This window comes from Protomyctophum bolini (genome assembly GCF_963924005.1).
Source record: "Protomyctophum bolini genome assembly, chromosome: 13".
NCBI lineage: Eukaryota > Metazoa > Chordata > Actinopteri > Myctophiformes > Myctophidae > Protomyctophum > Protomyctophum bolini.
Window position 1 is genome coordinate 19,398,603 of NC_137874.1, and position 24,911 is coordinate 19,423,513.

Sequence of the window (24,911 nt, forward strand, 5' to 3'; positions counted from 1 at the left end):
ACTCAGAATAAAAGTCCTTTTTTCAAAATGTTACTCGAGTACAAAAGCATTGACATCAATATATACATATACAACTTTTATAAACAGCCAATTTACACATCTATGCATTGCGTTGCGACGCGTCAGCTTGTAGATCGTCTATTTTCAAATAGCTGAAGTGTAAAATAGGGCTTCATTTGTATTGAAAAACAGTACAGTACAGTACTTAAATGTACTTTCCACCACTGCTGTTGAGCGTATTATCTGCGTCAGTTTAGATTTCTGCGTTGGCTAAGCTTGTGCAGCTGCTATTTGGGAACACTATGAGTGCAGGTACGAGGCTATCGCCAAAGCGAGAGCCTTTGCACCTCAGTTTTGTAATGTGTACCAGAGCCCGGAGCAGGCCATTGGAGTAAGGTGGTGATTGAGTGGGTGTGATGTTCTGTGCTATTGAGATTTCAATGTGTGCAATGGCTTTGTTGTTTAGTTCTATGAGGCTGGGCGTGCGGAGACCAATAATCCTGGCAACAGGGCTATGCGTGTGAGTTTTGCCCCGGTTAGTAGTACCGGATGATAAAATGTTTAAAAAAGAAGATTAAGCAACTGCACTCAGGTGCAACTGCACTCAGCTCTAACCCTAACCCTGACCAATTACCATAGGCCTACATATCGCCTATTTGCGGGGAGTCACATAAAAGTACTGTAATGCATGTTAGAATGAATTACTACCGTTAAGTGATGAATTCATTTAGAAATCCTTGTTGATCTACAAGCTCAATTGCTATTTTCACTACTTTTGTGCAACACTCTTGTATGATGTAGTAGACCAAGTAGAGCATTAATTAAGTGAAGCAACAACTTGAAATACAGAGATACAATGTTTCTGCCCGACAGTGACAAAATCTATGAATCCCAGGAATGTCTGTTTGCTTATTTGTCTGTCCGTCTGCCTGTCCTTTGCATAGCTCGAGAACCGTTCAGCCGATAGACCTTACACTGTTCTCGGTTAGACGGCATCGCATCGGTGTTGAGTGTGAGGTCGATGGGATGGATGGGCGGTTCTCAAGAACGCTGCAAGATGCTAAAACATGCTCAGAAATGTTGACAGGCATCTTTATTGTAGCCTCAACTTGCCTTACATTTTTATTTATAATAATCAAATAAAGAATGAGTCCATATACTGTATCTGCAGTGGTAGAGATATATTCTAATTCATCAAATGTATTTTTGAGCTCATCTTCCATTTTAGAATATTCACTGTTCAGGTATTTGGAAAATGTATTTCTGCACATTGGCCCTGCTTTCACTGGTATTTTGCTGAGTAGTGCTCTGAAAGGAACAGACTCCACCGTTGAGAGGGGAACATAGGCTACCTAGCAATCATTTTGTCAAGTTGACTCTTGGTGACATGCTACTGTGGCGATTTAAAATCGATCTTTGTCTGTTTTGGTGGTTGGTCCATGTGAGGAAATGCTTTCTGTCCGCCACATAATTTGCATTTTCACCTCATGTTTTTGTCGTCCTTTACCCGCAAGTACTCAAAATAATGCTTGTATTTCCAACCCACAAAGCATCCGATCTCGCCGCTATCCGCATTTGCTATTGTAGCGTGTGGTTAATAATGTTCGTTCAACCGGCTTTTTCTGTGTATGCGTTACAAGGGTTTGTGTGTCTGTGTTTACCACAGCCATAAGATTAAGACCCGCCCTACTCTGTCAGACTGTCTCTGATTGGCTTACCCTGAAATCCGGCCCTACGTTAACCAATCAATGACCTCTTCTGTGACGTGCTTTGTTCATGTTAGAGTGAAAAGCCATGTGGGCTCAGAGGCTAGTATGAGAGCACAACCTGTCAACAGAGTACAACACAGAAAGCGCTCTCTAAGCAGTCAGCACAGAGACGACAGGGAGACTTTTCACTTGGATCACATAAGTTGACATAACATAACGCCATAACGCGGGTAACGCACGCACAATAACTATAACGCTGTTATGGAATGGGGAAATGTAAAGCGTTAGGTTACAAGTTACTGCAAAAAGTAGTTTCGTTAGATAACGTAACGTGATGTAAGGGCGTTAGTTACAACACTGGTGGTAGTGGAGCCTTTTAATTAGCGTTTTGCATTTCTAATTGCTCTCTCTCTCTCTCTCTCTTCCCCTTGACCACTGTGTCTTTATGTAGCTACCCTGGGGACCCTGGACTTCAGTCTGCTGTACGACCAGGAGAACAACGCACTACACTGTACCATCAACAAAGCCAAGGTGAGTACCACTGATAAGCATAAGCATGATACAGACGACCACACAAATGGTTCCTTATGAGAAGGACCTTGGAGGCTTTTCATTCATTTTCCTTTGTGTGGACTTTCTTTTTTTATAAAAACAAACCACTTTAGTCACCGAATCAATATTTCAGTCACAGCCTGTGTATTGACTAGCATATCTAACACGGTTGAATAACAATCGCGTGCGAGTGTGTGTTCATGCTTGTCCATTCAGATTATACTGTATATTACTATATTTATTTTAAAACAGAATTACATACTGTAGGGTGACGTTAATCTGATCTATAGCATTAATGTAGACTGAAAGTAAATTGTCTGTAATTGAATTGATTCAGTTTAACAATCAAGTAGGAAAGAAAGGATCCGCACACCAGGTAGCTCCCAAAAAAAAAAAAGCTATTTTCGTAGTGATGTTTTGAGCACTATAAGTCTGGTTCCTCAGAATTCTGCAGAACAGTAGGAGGGGCTTATTGTCAGTATCAGCCAGCAGGAGTCTATCCCCATTTCGCAATGCGCTAGAACTCTGGGAGATGGATTGCCGAGGTAGAGCGCAACAGCCTGGTATAATTGAACATCCACGTCCATTCCACATATAAGGCAACAGGAACCAAAATATATTTCCTCGGGTGAAAAACGTCATCACATTCCTGCAAAATGCACAGATCTCCTCATCTCTGAGGTGGCCCGCGATGCACCGCACTGCATGAACTGGTAGATCAGCTTATTTTGACAGCGGTTAAAAAGTATTATATAGGCTACTCACATAACGCAACTCTAGTTAATCTATTGATTTAAGTATCCTAAATTCAAGCTCAGGACCAAGGCTACTTGGCAATTATATTATAAGCCCTTTCTATTGAACAATTGCACACTCTCCTTTGCAGAGGTAAAAAATATATCCAATATTTTTTTTATCAGAGCTGCATTATCCTTTGGATTACTATCATATCTCTGTCGGATATCAGAATCATGCCTGGAGAATTGTTGTTCTGGACACGTATAGCTATTTCAACCATACTATGTACCTCGTCAGAGGTATTAAAGTTGGCTATAGTCTGAATGGTTAATAATTCATTTGATGATGTCGTCAATAATATTAAAATAATTTGAACGTGGAAATGCTGGTAAATATCCGTATGCATCGTCTCTGTCGGGTAGAAACCTCATTATGTCCAAAACTGTTAGCATTCAAATAAAAGAAATGCGTTCCTTTGTGCCTCAGAACGTGTTGCATTGTCCCGAGTTTCGAGCTTGCAGATCTGCTACTTTTTATGCTTTTGCGTGAAGCTGTAGTGTGATTAAGAAGGGCATTCATTTACGAAAGAACACTAAAAGAATATGGAGATAAGAGGTTTCTGCCTGGCATCAATGACATCCTTTCTTCTATGGATGTGTGTGTCGTTTGCACAAAACACAGTTTTTGCAGTCACAGTGTAGGACGTACTGATGGCATATGTCTCAATGAAATCCTGTTTTGATTAACAGACAGAGCTGTGTTAAATCACTGCAGATAGCAGTACTAATCTCCCCCCCCCCCCAATCACCAGTCACCACATACTGTGTAGGCAGAGCATTATTGAATGAGGACCATTGACTCAAACAACAGTTGTATCAATCACTATGATCGATATACTGTACATACTTTAAGGTTACATCAATGTTGCAATACAAGATACATGTGTGCACGATGCAGACTGATATCATTCCCATTTCTCTGTAATCCACAACGTCTGATTGTTAATTCCTTGTGTCAACTAATGAATGAATGGCATTTTTATAGCGCTTTTCCAAGTGCTCAAAGCGCTTACAATGGTTAATTCATTCATACATTGGGAGGTGAAGCGGCGAACAGTCGACGTCAGTGTTCTCACTTCCCACATTCACACACCAACGGTGGCAAGCTTACACCGAGCGACTCATTGGAGGCAATGTAGGGTTCAGTGTCTTGCCCAAGGACACTTCGACATGTGGACAGGAGGAGCCGGGAATCGAACCGCCGACCCAGGGATCATTGAACGACCTGCTCTACCTCTTGAGCCACAGCTGCCTACAATTATTAATTAATGAATGTTTTTATTATCTGTCCAAGGTTACGATTTTCAATGGAAGTGTAGGATTTTCATTGCCTACGCCACAATTATTCAGTGTGAGTTCATTCAACTGCCTTCGAGAGAGAGAGAGCAAATTAATATGGCACACCATATAAAAGCTAACAACTCAGGCTGTCCTTGCACTCCTCAGGAGCCTGTGGTGGTGTTCCCCAGTATTTCTTAAAGAATGTTTGTTGTTATTGTGAAACAATTCAAAGACGCAATGGTGACAGTCTGACAGGCATGTTTGACAAGGTAAGTGCCACACAGCGGAGTGGGCAGCAGCACGACAGTGGGCAATAGCGTGGACAGGCACCCGTCACTCTTGATTGATGGTAGCTATTTTGCTGGACTGCTAGACTCCTGGATGGATCTACTTGTACACCACAGACTAGTCAACCAAAGAAACCATGTTTATTTTTTTCTCGACTCCGTCATAAACCTGTCATAAATCTGGATTTTAGACATATACAGACGTGGTTCACACACGTTTAATTTCAAGAACCCCCATAACTCAAATGGAACCCAAATGGTGTACAACAAATAGAAGTGTACAAATGGAACCAAATGGACCAGTAAGGGTATCAGTGTTACAGACCTGTAAGGGTCCATTTGAATCCCTCTGAAGGATCCCTGAGGGTCCCTGGACCCCACTTTGAGAACCACCGAGTATGGTTATCTCAAATGCTTTAGATAGCATGTTGTTTAGACGGATGCTAGGTTTGATGTTTAACTGGTATCCGCGTTACTTTGTAGCACTTCATTGTTTTCTTTGCACTCTGTTTAGCTGACTATTTACAAGGGCTGACCCAACACATTTGAATATTCGAAGCTTTGTTCGATGGCACGAAAGTTGAACATGAAAATTGCAAAATCTAGTTCATTTAAAATTTGTTTTTCCAGTTTATTTTTATTGAAATAACTGATCTACAAGCCCACCACACATTGCAGCATGACATGTTCAGAGCTTGTAGATCTGCTACCCTTCAAAGCCATGTGTTTGAGCTCCATGATTCATGAATTACTGACTTGTTATTTAATCCCCCCCGCACCACCATCGCCCGGGCCCCGTCTTCGAAGATTTGCATTCGGCTTGTTTTTATGGTTAGAAGCTTCGACTTGACAAAAGAGGTTGAAGGTCAGCCCTACCCTGTCGTGTGTTGATTAAGGCTCGTGCCATTTACGCCAGTCTTGCAATTTGCAAGTTGCTCTGCATAGGAGCATCTGCTGAACGCATAAAATGTAAATCAGTGGTTCTCAACCCGTTCTGGATCAGGGCCCACTTGAGAAAACCACAAAAGCGTTTGCAGCCATCTGACCGTGTTAAAGGACAACTTAACCACTTTTCTTCATACAATTGGTCCTCACTAATGTTCAAGATAAAATAGCACAATTCTTTTGTGTTCGGTCTGTGTCTCATAGGAGTGCTGTTGGCAGTTCAGAAACCCATCTCCAGTGACATCATCGTTAGGCATTTTAGTATTGCGAGAACGATGGATTCCATTATCGTATTGTAACTTTTCAGGAATAGAAAGCCTACAGTTTGTATTAGCTTGGATTCCCCATGGATGATGTCACTGGAAGACGGTTTTTTTAACCGCCCACAGCCCTCCTATGAGACTGAGGACCAATTATATGAAGATAGGTTGAAAAGTGCTTAAGTCTCAGTTTTATTAGAAAAATAAACTTAAACGTTAAAAGGTTAAAAACTAGAAAGTAAGGTAGGCAGACAAAGTGGGGGGTGGGGAATTATGTAGGAAAAGCAAGTCTGAAAAGGTGGGTTTTAAGTGTGCTTTTGAACATTTCAAAGGTGGGGGCAGCTCTGATGTGAGCTGGGAGTGAGTTCCACAATGAGGGGGCGGCCACTGCGAAGGCCCTGTCCCCCCAGGTTCGCTTGTTTGACTTATGGGGTTCCAGTTGGTTGGCAGTGCTTGACCTGAGGGAGCGGGTGGGGACATGGCGTTGGATGAGTTCAGAGAGGTAGAGGGGGGCCTGGTTGTTGAGGGCTTTGTATGTGATGGTGAGTATTTTAAAGTCAATTCTGAATTTGACTGGGAGCCAGTGCAGTTCACGGAGGACATGTGTGATGTGGTCCCAGGATCTGGTGAGAAGGGGGGCGGCAGAGTTTTGAACACACTGTAGTTTTTTGAGAACCTTGGTGGTGACGCCATACAGGAGGCTATTGCAGTAGTCGAGTCTGGATGTGATGAAGGCATGGATGAGTGTCTCAGCGGGAGTGTGTGATAGCATGGGACAAAGGCGGGCAATGTTTCGGAGGTAAAAAAGGCAGCTTTAGTGATCTGGTTGACATGGGGCTGGAAGGAGAGGGTGGGGTCAAGGATGACACGAGGTTGGGGACTCGGGTGGAGGGGGTGACAGTGGAGCCATCAATAGTGAGGGAGAAGTCATGCGAGGAGCGGGTGAGGGATGCCAAAGCGCCAGCGCTCTGCCGTCAACGAGGCGGATGGGTGCACGCAACCTCGCCTTCAGGCGTCTTACTGGTAGCATGACTATTATGTCGATTGACAAACAATTGTGTTCCACCGCGAATCAATGGAACCAACATACAGTAGTATAATTCACATTATTTATTGCCGTCACTTATATATATAAATTAATATATAAATTATCATTCAAAACAAGTGTTTTGCCAATTAATTTGGGGGCCCACTTGCAGTACCCTCGTGAGAATGGCTGTTGTAAATTGTATTGTATTATTGTTATTTCTCTGTATCTTTTACAATACCTTATTCTCATTCTTGGCCATGCAGGCCAAGGCAGCTCATGTCTGATTAGTACGTGGAACACGCTAATAGCTTGACATAGTGCCCCTACATCTCAAATAAGCAGGCTGTGTTAATTAAAACCTATAGATTTGCATCCTGCCCATGTAATTTCCTGGAAGAAGCGGTTTGCTCCAAGAGCAGTGGAAATACCGCTAATGAAATCTGGTGATTGTTATCGATCCCTTGGTGAGTATAGGAAACCTTAATGGGTTAAGGAGTCCGGTGCGTGCGTGCGTGTACTCTGCTGTAGTACAAAAAAAGTGTCCAGACGACTAAATGTTGCAAAAGAGTTACCCAGTCTGAATGTCCACAACAGATACAGGTGTATCTATTATGCTGTTCATGTACATAATGTGAGGAAATGTTATTTGTACTGTAGATGAACTTTGGATTTGATGCCACAAAGCATTGTCGTCACAGTTGGGTGAAAGTATGTATAAATCCCACAGACAGAATTATAGCAGGTCTACAGTACAAGTTCACAACGTTGCTACTTTTGTGCGACACTGTAGTATCATAGTATGATGCGGAAAAAAAACACAACTTGAAATTAGGGATGTCTGTAACGGTAGCCGATGGCATTATCCGGTTAATTAGGCTACCCCAAATGTAATATGCATGTAGGCCTATATAGACTACATAATTAAAGTTGGTAGACGAATGGTATACATTTATTTATGCTCCTAGCCATTGAAGTACAACAGAGAACTTTGGGACATTGAGGGGGCAGAAAACAGCGCCTGAGCGCTGTTCATGCAGCCTGGAGTGTAACAAGCTGGGCGGTGCAAATAACAGCAATTTTAGGCATGTGTGCAACATGACAACAGTTTTAAAGTATTGTACAGTGACAACTACAGTCTCTGTAATGTTTATGTTATACTATTACTAAAAAACGATCTAAAATAAAGGGATTTAAGATCAGAACACGCATTTATTATTATGCAAATTAACCGTAAAGCTGATAAGCATACTCGGATATTTCTTAACGGTCTGCTAACCGGCTATCAGGTTACCAGTTGACATCCCTAGTTGAAATATGGAGATACAAGGTTTCTGCACAATATTCTATGGCTGGTGTAGTGGTGTAAGCATACACTGTGGCGCCGGCAGCAGTGTTATCCCATTCAGCAAAATTACACTGGCTGTCGAGTTGAGTTTTCTCTGGACTCTGGGGGTTTGTGTACATTCGTAGTAGATCCAACTGCAACCTCTTAACATTTAATTACATCTCTCTTATATATATATATATATATATATATATATATATATATATATATATAGCAGTACTACAGTTGGCTTTAAAAATAAGTACTCGTTTTCTTCTGTGAATGTCAATGATTGGGTACATAAATCGGACAGCACTGAATCGACTGAAGGAGACTTCGCAACGCTCGGCACGGCGACTTGCTCGCTTTAGCTCACTGGTGCCTCATGTACCTAAAGCCACCTTCGGGCGGCACGGCTCCAACCGTGAAACAGAGTGTATAACCACCGTTACAGATAAATGAACACAGCCTATTTGTGAGCCATTGACAGCAAAACAAGTCACTTTGTCAAAGTGAGCTTTGTTTCATGCACACACACACACACACACACACACACACACACACACACACACACACACACACACACACACACACACACACACACACACACACACACACACAAAGGGGGAAAATGTCACTTAAGCTGAACAAAAGATATGATGGTAGCATCAATTATGAATGTAATGTGCATACTAAAGATAACCACAAGAACTATGATTATCTTGCCATCTGTCAGCCAAACAGCTTTGTGATTCATAAATGGTTCACTGATTTCAACAATAGGGCTACTGCTGGTCATTAATTTACTAGGAAGGGAATATTACACGAATTTCACCCACTGTTTTACATCTGTAAACCTGTGATGTGACAATAAAGATGATTCTGATTCTGTGATGTACAGTAGTGCATAATTAGAAAGAAGCATTTAGCAACAGAGAGCGTTTTGCTCTCTGTTGCAATGTCACTCCAATTAGCTGTGCCACATTTGCAGACACTTAATAAATGATCGCATGACTGAAAAGATTTGACAATTTGGAGCCTTTTGAGAGTTGCCAATCCAATACCACAAATGTGGAAAGCTGCAGAGTTTCAATGTGCGTGACATCTAAAAGACAATGTGACAAAAATGTCACTAAATGATTGCTGATCCTGTATTACACTAGAAGGGAAAAAAAGTCATTACACAAGTACGTTCATTTTATCGTTAACCTTTTCACTTTAAGCAAAATCAATTAAATTGAATTACATTTCCAACTAGACCAAGTAATTAGCTACAATTTCATGGTCAGCAGCACAGCACTCCTCTCCTATTCTCTCTCTGTGAGAACTCATGGTCATCACTCATCATCATACATTGCTGATGGGCAGAAACCTTGTATCTCCATTATTTCAGTCAAGAAAAGTATAATAATCTCTTAACACTACTTAATAAAGAAATAATATATAATAGCAGATCAATAGAAATCAAGCTCACAACGCATCACATGTGTTAAGTGAAAGAGGTTAAAGGGACACTTCACCCCTTTTGCAACCAAATCTTATTTTAATAATGTTTGGGAGACAAGAAAAACTTTTGTGGGGTTTTTAGCTGGGTAATATGCGTTTTTAGATATTTTAGTATTTTAAAGTGTCCGTGATGTCTTGGACAGTGGCTCACTTCCTTCCTGGACTACAATTCCCATAATGCTTTGGTGCAATGCTCCTCCTTGTGGATAGGAGGGCTGTCTTACTGAGACAACATGTAGTCCAGGAAGTAAGTGAGCCCAGTGTCCATGACATCATGGGACACTTCACACTTGGAAATACTAAAGTATCTAAAAACACGTATTACCCACATAAAAACCCCAGGAAAGTGTTTGTCTCCCAAACATCATTAAAATAAGATCTGGTTGCAAAAGGGGTGAAGTGTTCCTTTAAGTCGGTCGGTGAGGTTTATAAATATTGTAGACCAGCTATTTTTTGCAACTTTTAAAGATTATTTGCAAGTGGAAGTGGTCTGTCTGTGGTTTACATACATAATACATATATTTTATTAATCAAATGATATGCTATTAGAAGAGATGCTTTTGTGTTGTGTAAGTAATAAATACTTGTTTTTTGAGCGGTGCCTCTGCTCCGTTACGGAGCTATGTGTGTCCGTATATCCGTCCCTGTGTCTGTATGCATGTCCAAGAACGGAAAGCTGCACCACCTAAAGTGGCCAGTAGAGTACAGCACAGAGTTAAGTGATTTGTGAGACAGCAGTTCGTTCTAGTCGTATATTTTCTAACCAGTTGAAGAAATTGCCGATTGAGGGTTTAACCTTTGCTTTCATGAAATATCTGAGAGCATAAGGGTGTTTGGAAGATGCATCTGAACATGGATTCTATTGTTTGACCCATTGAAACACTATTCAAACACACAATCTTAAAATAACCAAAAATCTACAAGCTCAGGTCATATTGCCTTGTAGATAGGCTTGGCCTTGTAGGCTATTTTGGGTGTGTGACATGCTTCCATGGAAGACATGCTGGCTTCTATAGAATCCAAATGACTGACAGATCAGTCGTGGCGACTTAGAACTTTAATCCATGAGATAAGAAAAACTAGCCAACCAGGTTAAAAAACAAACAAACAAAAAGGATAAGGACATTAAAAGATAAGGAATGGCCCCCAAAAAATAAATAAACACGCCAGGTTAACCTGTGAAAGTTTCCTACACCTGTATTAAAGATCCATGTACAGCTAAATTTGTGCCAGGACCCCCTGCTGTTCAAATTGTTAATCTGTTTCAACAACTTAATTAAATACATTCACCAAACTAGTTTGGAAAACTGTCATTGATTTATGGCCACATTGCATAATGTGCAATGTGCAATGACCTCATTGCACATTATCATTCATTCATTATTATCATAGTTATATATTGTTTTGATGGATTTTAATGAACTGGATTAACTATCCAACTGCTACGCTTTTTTAATGTTCTCCCTCGTGATGATGTGCGGTCTTAAAGGCGAAGAAAGATCTGTCCTGAAGCTCTGGATAAAGGCGCTACGGTGCAGTCATTGGGGACACGGTGAACATGGCATCTCATTCTTTAGCATCACTGGTGGCACCACCACCACTATGCCTGCTAAAGATGACTTCCTCTCCTACACAAGTGCTCTTTTTTTTCTTTTTAAGATATTTGTTGGTCTTTTTCTGCCTTTATTGATAGGTTGAAAGTAATCCGACAGGAAATGGGGAGAGAGATGGGGGGAAGATATGCGGCAAAGGCAGTCGGGATTGGGAGTCTAACCCACGGCACGCCGTCAGGCTGGCTCAGCAGCCTAGGTGCCCAGACGGTTGAGCTAACCGCCCGGGCAATGCAAGTGCTCTTGTCTGTGGGGGTTATGTAGTATGTATGTACCCCTTTGCACTGTATGGATTATTGTGGCACTGATGGTGTTGAGGGTTTGCGGAATGGGAGTTTTATTATTATTTATTTATATGTATTTTTTATTATTTTATTATTTTTTTGTCTTTGTCCTTTTTACATCTCTTTTTATTCCTCCTCATTTCTTTTCTTGTCTCCTTTGCTTGTATGTTATGCCATTTCTGAAAAACCAATGCAGTATTATTGAAAGAAAATACTTAAATATAGTTTTATCATCATCACTATTATTGGGATTTGCAAACCACGCATCTAAAGGAATTAAGATATGAATAAGGTAGCTCTGGGGTTATCATGACATTACCATCCACATTAATGAGTTCAGAGTGTCAGATCTCAGATGTGCTCATTAATTAATGGTGAATTGAAATAATGGGGAGAAAGTGCTCCCAAACAAAACCAAGGGGAAATAAAATAACACAGAATAAGTTGGTTTATTAGTCGTAGTTGCATTCTGAGCCTTATTATTTTATTCCTTTTATGAGTAGCCAATCATTTTACCCCTCTTCCACCCCAATTTTTGTCGTTATGTCAATTCCTAACCATGTCACTTACTGTTGTACCTTAGGGACTTTAAGCAACGACTGTTTTCAGGACGGCTCCACTAGGCAGAAATACGGGAGCTGTGACGCAATCGCCATAGCCGTCAAAATCGCTAAGCAAACAGCCGTCGGCAACGACGACATTGGTTTCCATGGTGACGTGTCTATGCAGCATGTGTCAAACTTTCTTTTTAAACACCCGTCGCGCATCAGCTAACTTGTCGATATTGCTTAATTGTTACATGCACTGGACATGATCAGCAGTGGGAAGAGGAGGGTGCTGGATCAATCTGTGTTATTCTAAAATGTTTTAATAAACATGGTTAATATGACATAATGGTAGTGTTATTTCTTAATTCGGAGCATGCCAACACATTACACAGCATAAGAGAGGTGATGGAGCAATCAGTGTAAATGTATGACAGCTATAATTTCAATAAACATGGTTATGACATGGCGTTGTAGACACTAGTGTATGGTTCTCCCGTAGTATAAAGGGCTGCGACGGAGAGCAGGTTTATGCATCGAGCACCGATTCATTTCCGTTTGCTGGAGCAGACTGCCGTAGCCGTCGTTGCTTAAAGTCGCTATTGTAGAGCCTCCGTCCTACTCCACCCACCCAACAGAGATGTAGGAGAGTAGAAGTATCAATAAATTAAAATAATTGAAATATTAAAATACTGAATATTGAAGTATTTGAGTAAACATACTTAGTTACTCTCACTGACAGGTAGTTACCCCCCCCCCCTTTTGATTTACATCAAAAGGGCATGTGAGCTCAAACCCACAATTCAACATTTTGGTTTTAAGATGTTGATATTCATCCTTAGGACCCCAAATCACACCTTGGAAAGCATGAGTGTCTATTTCAAACAGTGTTTTTTGACTGGGGGGTCATATTTTGACAGCAGGAATTGCCTGTCATAATTTGACCCCCCAGTATTAGGATGTTGATATTCATTTATCAGCCAACACTCCCCACTGACAGGTAGTACCCCCCCACCCCCGCCCTACCCCCGGCCAGCAGAAACGTATCACTGTAGTGCAACGAGCAATTCCCATGTTTCTGTTCTAATATAAAATGACTTAGTATCTTCTGTACATAACTGGATTTGACAATGATGGATTACATCTGTGAGTCTGCGTTGGTGGAGTTACAAACCGAATGGAATGGGCTGGAACGTGGCGGTGCCGAAACAAACAATACATTTAGCATATACTGTAGCTTCCTGTTGGCGATTACCCAAATTATACTTAAAGTATCTTTCAGATGTCATGTGCTTTCAGTTTGTTTGTTTGTTTGTTTGTATGCATGTTGTCTTCCTTTTTTTACTTGCATATTTGTTTACCTTTGACTTTCTTTTGAAATGTTTCTTTTTCTCTTTTTCTTCCTCCACCCTATTTTCTTGCATGCTTTCATCCTGTCTGTGTGTTGCTGCGTTATCTGTATGGGACAACAGCTCCCTATCCCCAGATACAAGAAGGTAAGGCACTCAGATAACCTTTTGGATCCCAGCCAATCCCAACTCGTCAATACTTAGCAATCCCAACAAATCAACAACCACGCCCAATATCCTAATCAAACCTTCTTCTGTCCCCTTCCTTTATCTGCCATATAAAAACCCTGAAATGTAGTGTTCCCCTTTTAATCACATTAAGCCTGTGTCCATAATATTTATAGAAACAACATTTCTATAAAGATAATGATTAAAGAATCATTTAACAACGTGTTACTTTGTGAGATTGTAGAAGGGCTATTTTGGCTATTGGTCTAAATTTTAAAGTATAGTATATGTTTGGGAGTCTACTTAGAATTAAGCCCTATAACCACACCAAAGTGTCCAGACGGTTTTCGCGTTGTCCCTGCAGTGTGATATATCTTGTTGCACGTTGACCCACGTTGACCCTAGTGATTCAACGCATGGAATTCAATGGCCCAAACCACACCAAAGGCTCGAGACGGTTTTAGCGTCAACTCCTTGCAACCGTTTTGACCCAAGGAGTTGCATGGTGAACCTTCGGTGTGGTTAGGGCTTTAGATTGTTTACTAAGCCAATACTGTATATTCGGGACAGATATGGAATCAATGAGCCATGCAGTCACTATGGACACTGTCCCTTTACCTACCTACTGTTGGTGGACTTGCTCTTCCTGTCTGGTTATAAATCTAGTGTCCCAGACTCAGAGAAGTGTGTTCATTTAAAATATTGTATGAATTGAATGCAATTGTATAAAGAGCATGGGTTATTGTGTTCATTGTATTAAGTCGTATACTATATTTATTTCCTGTATGGTATAATGACATTCCTCCGACAAATCAATAATTCACCAGTCACCACTAATGGCATGACTGACATTGAGACTGACATGCATGAATGTGTCACATTGACACTCCTGAGATTCATACACAAATTCTAAATAAGCAGCCACCGCGTCAAGGTTCCAAGCTACGACGGACCAAGCCACAAGCAACACCACAATTCAATGTTGATAAACGACGTCAATGTGTTGCTTCTCTGTCATGCCTTCCTCTGTCACTTCATCCCCTCGCGCTAATGGCGAGCAGCCTTGACCCGAGAACCTATGTATAGACAGTTTCAAATTCAAACTGACAAAAAACAACAGTTAAAAGTGCAGTACTGTATAAGTGATTCGTTTGTTTATTATTCGTATGCATTTTTTATATTTCTGAGCTTGTATATCTGCTGTTTTCGGTGTGCGACACCCATTCTCTCAGTACAAATCAGGGCTTAACGGTCGATGGGAGCTAACATACAGAGGTTAGCCCAATGCTAACACAAGAAAATATTAACCAACCGACCAGCAGCATGTGTAGGGATTTGGCTCGTCGCCTAGCAACATGAGGCCGTTTGGATGAAAGCGTCTATATTGATCTCAGTTGGCCCCTTGCAGAGTTAACACCTTCTAAACCGTGACAACAGGTCAGCTCTGCCGGGATGAGAGCAGTGGGCCATCTTATCCCTTCCATTAGCTATCGCTGCTGGTGATTGATGTCTCCTGCCCCGGCTTGTCTTCGGGCCGGGGCCCCGTATGCTAATAGTGATCCATGATGTGAAAGCAAAGCCCAAAAACCACCGTGGAAAATGAGCGTGCATGGTGGACAGAGCTTTGAGTTAACATACATGAAACACAGTAATACCACATTGTGTGTGTGCGCATGCCCACTGCCCAGTATACAATCTTATATCTTATCTGTAAAATATACAAAATCAGGAAAATTTATAATTTAGTCAAATAAGGAATTCTGTTTGCTACTGTATAAGCCTTTGAAAAAAGTACTTTAATTTGTTCAACCTTTGTGCTATCAGGCATATGTGTGCAACATCTATTTTTGTGAGCAAATGATTGGTACAGTATATTGAGATGGACTACATTATTGCCTTTAAATTAATTTAAATAAATATGTCAAAGGAAATCTTATTCATTAGAATAACTATACAATAGATACAGTACAAGTGTAGGCTCTTGGGGTGCCTGGTGGCTCACAGGCTCAGTCTTTCAGTGCACAGACCATAATGCTCCGTAGCTCGAGGACCCAGGTTCGAATCTGACCACCGATAATTCTCGCATGCCTTTCCTCTCTCTCTCTGCCTTTGATTTATTGTGTCTCTGCGATATCCTGTCCAAAATGTATCATACAAAAAGGTATCATACAAATGTTCAAAATGAAACCTTGTTTCCAGTTGTAAAGTTGTATTTCAAAATGCACTGCCCATGCACCCCCCAAGCCTTGCTAACCACCTAGTAATTTCCTTCAAATCAGGCTGTGGAACATCATCGTTTCTGATATAATTTAGATCTTTCTTCAAAGCATTTCAATGGCTTGCTGACAGGAAGTTATTACACAGTGAAATATGGAGTGTTAATGTAGCTTTGAGAGTGTAAAAATGGCTCCATTTGGTTCCATGTGAACACTCTCAGAGTTACATTAACCCATTAAGACTGGGAACGCACGCATCTGTGTCACCTATAGCTTTTAGCCTGTTGAAAATGAGCAGATCTACAAGCTCATTAGTGCTGCCAACGAATATTCTATATCCGAATATAGATTCGAATCAAAAATAATAATTAATAACCGAATATATAAAATTAAGGTTCGAATTAAAAATAATAATAAAAAATATTTTTTTATTTATTATTATTATTAGTTTTCGGTGCCATGGGTAAGCGTTGTGACTTGTGAGCTTGTATATTAGTTATATTTGCCACGCGACACGCCGAAAACGGCATACATTGAAGAATAAATCATTTCCTAAACACAGACTATACAGCGCAGCGCAGCGCAGTTCTGATTGGCTGCCTCGTCTCCAGCCGTGTTGCCTCAGAATTCTTTAGGGTCACTAATTTGAGCATAACAGCGGAGCGGCGGAGCTAGCCAGCTAAAAAGTTTCATAACGTCGGCACTCGGCAGCAGACCCACAGTCCACAGATAATAATAATGCAGCAGAATTAACACTGCCTCCGTGCCTCGTTTTGATAAGGCTGTGTGGTAGGATTGCTCATTTAAGAAAAATGTTTTACTGGAGAAGGGAGAATGTATGCGTTCCGTTCCATCTCAGTTTTCAGCAACACCAATGCGCGGAGAGAGAGAGTTGCGCCAGCAATGCGATCTTAAATGTTATGTCTCAGGTTGTATTGGTGTAAATATAATTATTAAAAAATCCGATTGGCTCGAATTGAAATCCGAAATCCGAATGGCTCGAATTGTTCGAATCCACGTGGGTTTTTAAAACGAATATCCGAATCCAATTTTTGGACAATTACGGCAGCCCTAAAGCTCATAGCGCAGTACTTGGTGCCGCGTTACGGGCTTGTAGATCTTTGGCACAAATCTTTGAATATATATTCTTTCGCAGCAAACATTTTTAACTTGTATCTTTGCTTCTGGGAGGTGCCTGGAACAACATATTTTGAGATGGAGGTCGACTGCCAAATACAGATGATTCTGGGGGTCCTTGATATGTAAATGTTTGAGCACCCCTGATACATTTTTCAGAATACTGTCACGATTTAGAAGATATTTTGTAGAATCTGGTCTCAAGTCTTAATGGGTTAACACTGTGGACTTTGCCGTGTAGGAATAAGTAAGATATGGGTACACGGACGCATGATACCCATCTGTCGCTCAGGATGGTCATTATCTCTCCTCTCCCGGTAATTATGATCAACCGGGTATTCACACGATGCTTGTGCAATCAGTGGCATGACACAGCTGTCTGTGCCTTCCATTTCAACCCTCTAATAAAGTAACACTGCTTACAGCTCAAGTGTCGGCCGCAATAATCAGCAACAGATAAGGGAGATGCAGATAATCAATGGACATCAATCATCTATCTTTTGACGCCATCATGTGCGTGGTCCAAAATGTTCTGGACATGGTTTCCAGGAGAAAGAGGGATCTACAAGATGGATCTAGTTGTACTGTAATTATGTTGCCTTCAGTGCTGATGTAGAAAATCAACTTAGTTGGGGAATATCTGATACTTCCGTGACCGTGGAGAGCAAAGGTCCATTTCTCAGTGGATTATGAAAGTTAAAAATTCACGGTGACGGAAGTATCAGATATTACCCAACTAGTATCTTCATCTGAATGATGACGATTATGTGAGTAGAATCAGGAGCTGCAACTTCTTCCGATAGTAGAGCTGAACGAAACAGATTTATGTAGTTCAAATGTATCTGTAATCGGCAAAGTCTGTCAATTCATTGTGTCAGTTACCTTTTTATCATCAGTCAATCAAAGGTTACAATTTGAAATGGAAGTGTTTTTACTGCACATCCCACACTTCTTTAGCGAGATCATTGAAGTGCTTCCGGTAGAGAAAGAGAGGGGGGGGGGGGGGGGGGGGGGGGGGAGGGGTTGAGGGGTGATTAACCCACATGATGTATTTATTACCAATCTACTGTAATTAAACAGACAATGTCTACATATCTTATTGAAATGGATAGCCTTGTGATTCATTTTGTTTCAAAACTTGGGTGTGTTTTCTGACAGTGTTGCTGTCCATGGTGCTGAACAACCTTGTTTGCTTGTATGGATTCTCCCCTCTCAGGCCAATAAACTAGGCCTATCAAATTGTCTAGGCAACACAACAAACATGCAGACAAACAACACCACAACAATCTTAAGTGTCTTATTTTCTCTGCAAGCAGTCGGTGCTGCTCAAACCACTAAACAAGATTCAGTGAAGTCTAGGCATCAAACAAGTAGTCTACATTACATGCACGCTATACATATAGTTTTAGCCACCCGGGATTTTCCCTGCTCTTCAGCAATAGCCCCCAAACATCCTGTCATTACTCACTTCAATCATCGTGTACTTAGTTGACCCCCAGGGGACTATACTCCCACTCTATAGAGCGTCGCAGTCCCGCCCCCTACCAGCGCCCAGGAAATGATTCCCCGTTCATTTTCCTCAGACATTTCAAAAAGTATTTATTTAAAGACCCTTTAAGCCTCGTACAAAGCCAACTCCAGTTGTGACAAATCATGACAACAAACACAATTTTTCGGGCCGAACAAATAATTAGAAAGAAGAACGGCAGGTTAAAACACTCTTTTTGTTGTTTTTCTTCTTTGTAATTATTTGTTTGGTCCAAAATATTATGTTTGTTGTCATGATTTTTCACAACTCGAGTTGGCTTTGTCCGTGGTGTAACTGTCTTTAAATAAATACTTTGTGAAATGTCTATGGGAAAAATGCATTGGGAATCATTTTCTGGGCCTGGCGTTGTCATGAAAGGGGGCGGGACTGCGACGCTCTATAGAGGGTATGCGTGACATCATCAAACCAGGAAGTTATGCAGGAACGCCTACTGAGTAGCAAAAAACTACTTTCTGGCCTCGACAGCCCATACATCCACACAGAAAAGTCATATCTGATTGCATTAAACAATGTTAAACTCACTTTGCATGTAGCTTTGACACTCAGATGTGACATTCACTTTAAGCATGCGCATACGCTCTATAGGGCATAGCAGTGGCCGTGATTTTCTGGTTACAATGAAAGATCGGCCATTCATTTACAAAAATATTTATATAAATTTAAAGTCTAGAATCAAGTCATCCAGGATCCTGGTGAATCATGACCAAAAAAACCTTTGATTCTGTGAAATAAAAAAGTAAGTAAACTAAGTAAGCAAGCAAGCAAGTAAATAAATATGATATACTACATTTAATAAATACCCTTTGTTTAGCGTTTACATTTTTTCTTTCTTCACAGAATCAAAGGTGATCCTGGATGGCTTGATTGTAGGCTTAAACGAATTGATATAAATATTGTTGTAAAGCTCTATGAGTCTATGGTAAAAATTAATGGCCGATTTTCATTGGAACCAGAAAACTGCTATGCCCATCTCTTCACCGAAAATAGCGAATCTAGATGTTATTTTTTGCCAGATGTTCGAATTTTTTCACTGAATGGCTGCCATTTAGGAATAGTCCACGTGAGCTCTTCGGTGGGAAATGGGAGAGCAGTGTGACGCGTTGTGAGCTTGTAGATCTGCTATTTAATCATATCAGTCTTAACAGGCCACTTAAGTCCCCTAACCTCATATCATTCTTAACTGGCCACTTAGTCAGTTGACAACGTGCGTCATCCCTGGTAGCTGTGATTAACCGCACAGAATGCAGCCTACTGAGATCTTGGTACCGGTAGGTCAGTAGATTGGCTACGGAGAGCATTCAATGCTCTTTTACGTTTCTATGTTTTGATGGCATTTGAAACAGGTGTAGCGCAGGAGAAATTGGGCGCTGATGATCGGTCTAGTAGTTTGTAAGATTAGCTCATTACACAAAAGGTATGCATGCCTGGCTCAGGCATGTGTCCTCACCTTACCCTTTTTGTTACTAGGGTTACTACTCATCTGTACTTGTTCTCTACACTTATATTACCTGGATCTTTATTTCATCCTCACTGCAGTGCTGCTAGACCAGTGAATTTCCCTAGGGATTAATAAGATCTCTCTCATCCTATCCTACACAGACAATTGCTGGAACAAGGAGGCAAATCAAAATCTTTTCTTGAATTATTTCTTTCAGGGCCAAGGTTTTGATTTTTACAAACCGCATTAATTTATTTTATTTCTTATTTTATTCTTTCAAAGCTCAGACATGAAGCAGTAACCTAATTTACGCTATTGAAAGATTGTCTTTGTGACTCTTCCCCTTTAACTGAAATCAAACTGCTGTGGTTTATCCATTCATTGGGTAACTCTGCCTCAACTGCCTGTTACATCCTGCAGTTTACTCCTCTTGCCAGTAATTAAATAGTGAATCAGATATAGGCTTATCTAATGACAGATGCTGTCACAGAAAATCTTATGAAAGATTGATGTACAAAGTATCCAGTAATCTGGGAGTGTGTCTGGTTATCACATTAAAACACGTCAAGCTAAAACAATGTTTTTTAGATGTGCTTCGCTTACCGTTTTGAAAAACCATTTAGCCTTAATTTGACCGTTATTGGAAAAGCAACTTTCATCCCTCTCATTAGGGAACCATGCGGGTGTCTTCTACAGAGTAAGATCCATTTCATCTAGGGCCAAACTAGATGAAAGATGATTCTTGATTCAGATCCTGCCAGACTGATAGGCTACAGGATAGCAGCCAATATTTGACTTTCGATTTTCTACAACTTTCAACCTGGCGTCCATATTTTTGGCAAGAATTCTTTGAATTTAAATAAAGTTATTTTCATTATATTATTTAACATTTACCCGTTTGCTTTTTGACATGCCCAGAAAAGAGATGCTAGGGTTCATGTGGTTAATGTCCAACTCAAGGGCAGCATGATGGTAGCAGCTGAGAGAGAGTACTACAATTCTCACTGACATTCCCCGCCGGGGTGTCCTCAGCCAATCCTGGAATTTAAGGCCAGGTCAGGTCACAAGGCATTTTTATCTTTTCCTGTAACATCTTAGCTACCATTTCTCCCAGACGTTTTGACTGCGTCATTGTTTGTTTCAATAGAACCACTACATAATGAATGTTAGAGGTGGCATGAAAGGAAAAGATCAAGGGACCATTTTCATTTCTGAATTTGAGCATAACTAGATCATCTCAAATCTAACCATGTAAAATCGCAGACTATGTTTATACTATAAACTGAATGTATAATTTATATTACTGCCAACAATTTAGTTATGTTTTGGAATAAACCTGATTAAGCATTTTGTACAGTATAGTACAGTATAGCACTGACGAAGGTCCCAGGCCCGAAACATTTGCAAATTTTATGCACCCTTCACTTTGAGTACAGAGCACTTCTTAGTCTCTGTCTAAAGAGTCTTCCTTAATAGTTTATGTAAGCAGCGAGTCTTGTTCTGCCAGTTTTCCATTAAGTCGTCATATACTTCATGGACAATTTTCAGCTACAATTCTCAGATCGATCCATTCTTAGACAGTAGACACAACAATTACGTAACATTGCCCCAAATAAATAAAGGTGAAGTAAGGTTCACTGTGTTACCTATCTGATGCAGGTTACACGCCTCTGTGAGATCATTTTCATACTGAAATGAATAAAGATCAATGGCTTTCTGGAACGTAGGAAAGATTTTATTTGAAAATTGAACAAGACAGGGTATGATAACAGTGTGGCTCTTGGTCAATGTGTCGGGCACTATATACAGTATGGTGCCCAGGTCTCGTGACATCATGTGACATCATCAGGGATGTAGATGTGGAGACCCTGTCCCTGACGTCATAGTAAATGCGACTTGCTGTTGCAGTTAAGCCCATATATGGAGATCCCTAATGTCATCGATATTGGACAGCAACTCTACATCTGACCTCAAACCCTTAGATCTCAATATATGGATATATGTCAGAACCTGATCCTTCCCCATCCATCCTTCCTCTTCGATGTCTCCCTTTTGACCGATACCTGTACATTCAAACTCTAGACGGGCCTGCCACGCCCGGCAGCCGGCGAAAACTAAGACCAAAATGTATTTTGGCAAGCCTTGATGGTGTTGTAATGGGAATAGCCGGTCTACAAGCTTGTAGATCTGCTATTTTCAGAGCACAACACCAGAGTACACCCAAACATAAAATGTCTCCACTAGCCCGTCCAACATTTTAGTCTATTTTTTATTTGTTGACGAAATTGTCAATATATTTAGTTTTAGTCATCATAGCTTCGTTTTTATTTTGTTCTCAGTGAAAAAAGGTAGTCGACGAACATTTTTCATCGTAGTTTCAGTCAACGAAATCAACACTGCAGTGATGATCATTCTGTTTTTCATGCTTATCTTCTACAGGGGCTCAAGCCGATGGATCATAATGGGCTCTCAGATCCATATGTCAAGTTGCACCTTCTGCCCGGGGCCAGCAAGGTATGTGCAGTACAGTACATATATTAGTCCTAAGTGATACAAATCTGAAAAAGAATAATCCATTCATTATGCTTCTGTACATATCCACCTTCACTCAGGCAGACCTTTCCCTGGCCTAAATAATGAATAGTGGAATCCCCGGTTTCATGTCATTGTCCGACCTAGAATAGCCCAGATGCGTTTCCTCCGCAGAGGTCTCCCATTCGACCGGGACAGTCGCCTTCCCCTCTTCCCCTCTCGTTTTATTGCTTTGGCAGTGTATTCTGGCACATATACACGACACGTACGGCTGCACAGGCTGAGCTCCACTAACTGTCAAACCAAAACCACTAACCTGCCTGCAGAAAACAGGTTCCTGCAATGATACAGAAAAGATGGACTAGTGTAGCTGATGTTTTATGTGCGTGCATTGATGTACCAGCTCAGTGGCCTTGTGGTTAGAGTGTCCGCCCTGAGACTGGGAGGTTGGGGTTCAATCCCCGGTGGGGTTATACCAAAGACTCTAAAAATGGGACCCAGTGCCTCCCTGCTTGACACTCAGCATCAAGGGTTGGATTGGGGGTAAGTCCCTGCGACATACTAGCGTCATGTCCAGGGGGTGTACTTGTACATCAAGCTGCCTCACGCTACAGAAACAGGAGATATAGTCTCCTGCCCTATGGACCTCATGGCTCGGCAAGGCTACTTAACTATTGATGTACGTGCATGCGTGTTTGTATGTATACTTTCATACAATACATTGATATTTGGCCCTATTTTGGGGAAACGGCTGAACCTGAATACACTTTTGGAATGTTTGGAGAAGTGGCACAGTGCATGGGGAGATGAGGCTGAATATATTATCAGTGTGTTGTAGATGGATTAAGCCATGGCCAGTCAAATAATGCCCACTTTATATTACCTTTAAGAGCAGTGCATTGAAGTGCAACATGGAAGAAAAGACTCTTTTGTGAGTGAAGTGAGAATTGATGTCCTTGTGTGGGAGTTGTCAACAATGACTCTAAGGCCACTCAAACAGACTGCCAAGATTTCTCGAAAGAAAATAATAAATGTCTGGCACTGGACCATTGCGGCAGACTTGCTTCGAAGTCTGCCGATGTGCCGTATGTGTAATAAGCAGTATGTGTAATAAGCTGAAATAATAACAATTTTGTTGGACACACAATGGATAACATTTAGAAGTGACAGCCATGAACACAGCACCTCAACTGTACTATGACTAATGGACTGACCAAAGGACACACTTTATTTTCTTATTGCCATTATTTCTTGCTATTGTATATTAATGCTCCTAATTTATATTATTCTTTGTTGCCATTTATTATTCCTGCTGCAAAGTTGAGGAAGCAAAACCTAACAATTTAAAAAGCCTTCAAATGTTATTTATTTTGAAAATATTATATACTTAAAGGACTACGTGTGTGTGTGGTCCCTAATGTTCATGATAAAATACCACAATTTTGTTATACTCTCATAGGAGGGCTGTGGGCAGTTCAGAAACCTGTGCACCAGTGACATCATCGATAGGCAGATTCTGTTTTAAACAAGATTAAAATAATAATATATATATTTTTAAATTATTATTATTATCGTTATTCTAACGATGGCTTCCATTATCACATTGCAACTTTTCAGGAATAGAAAGCCTGCAGTTTCTATTAGATTGGATTCCCCATCAATATTTTGCAATAATAATGTTCTTGAAAAGTTTATTCATTCTGTCCGTTGTGTACCAGGATACATATTTCACTACCAACATAAAAAGTCAGGTTTAACTTTCCCATTATGCAATTTCAAGGTTGTTAACTGATCAAGACAGTTTGTATGACAGTGTTTACTTGCCATCTCCTGGCCTCAAAGTGCTATCAATTGACAATATAATTGATCTGCTCCCTCAGACTGCTTCTTTCCCTGCTGCCAGCAATCCACTTAGCAGCTGCCAAGAAATGCCAATGAAATAAGCAAGGTGTCCGCCAACAGTTTCTCTCCTCTCCTTGAAATCTGTTAGCCACATGTGTGTTCTGGGGTCGGCATTAACATAATTGTATGGACTTCATGTACGTACAAATTTCTCAATAAATGTTGTGGGATAATATTATACGGGAGAGAGGACGTAGAATACGCACATCGACAGGTGGGTGCTGGCCTTAGAGACTTCTGAGCACATATGAAGATCCACAGGATCGAAACGTCAGACGAATAATAAATACGTCTTTTTTGTACCCAATATAGTGTGCAGGCGCCATCCATCTGTAACCTATATTATATACCCCATATTTGTCCTTGAGATTACTTCCCTTTCATGATCTCTAGCAGTAGTAATGGTGTGTGTAACATGACGAGCACTGGCTCAGGAGGTAGAGCGGCAGTCTTGGTGCCAGAAGGTTCTCGGTTAGATCCCCGGCTCCAT

At 40.8% G+C, this 24,911-nt stretch overlaps 1 protein-coding gene across 1 annotated transcript in view; it reads left to right on the forward strand.

The window, feature by feature from the left end:
* doc2b (double C2-like domains, beta) overlaps positions 1-24,911 on the forward strand; it is a 105,427-nt gene that overhangs the window by 52,906 nt on the left and 27,610 nt on the right. Inside the window, exons 2-3 of the mRNA XM_080780049.1 lie at positions 2,161-2,240; positions 22,427-22,501. Coding sequence (XP_080636175.1) covers positions 2,161-2,240; positions 22,427-22,501 — 155 coding nt within the window. The remainder of the gene's footprint in view (positions 1-2,160; positions 2,241-22,426; positions 22,502-24,911) is intronic.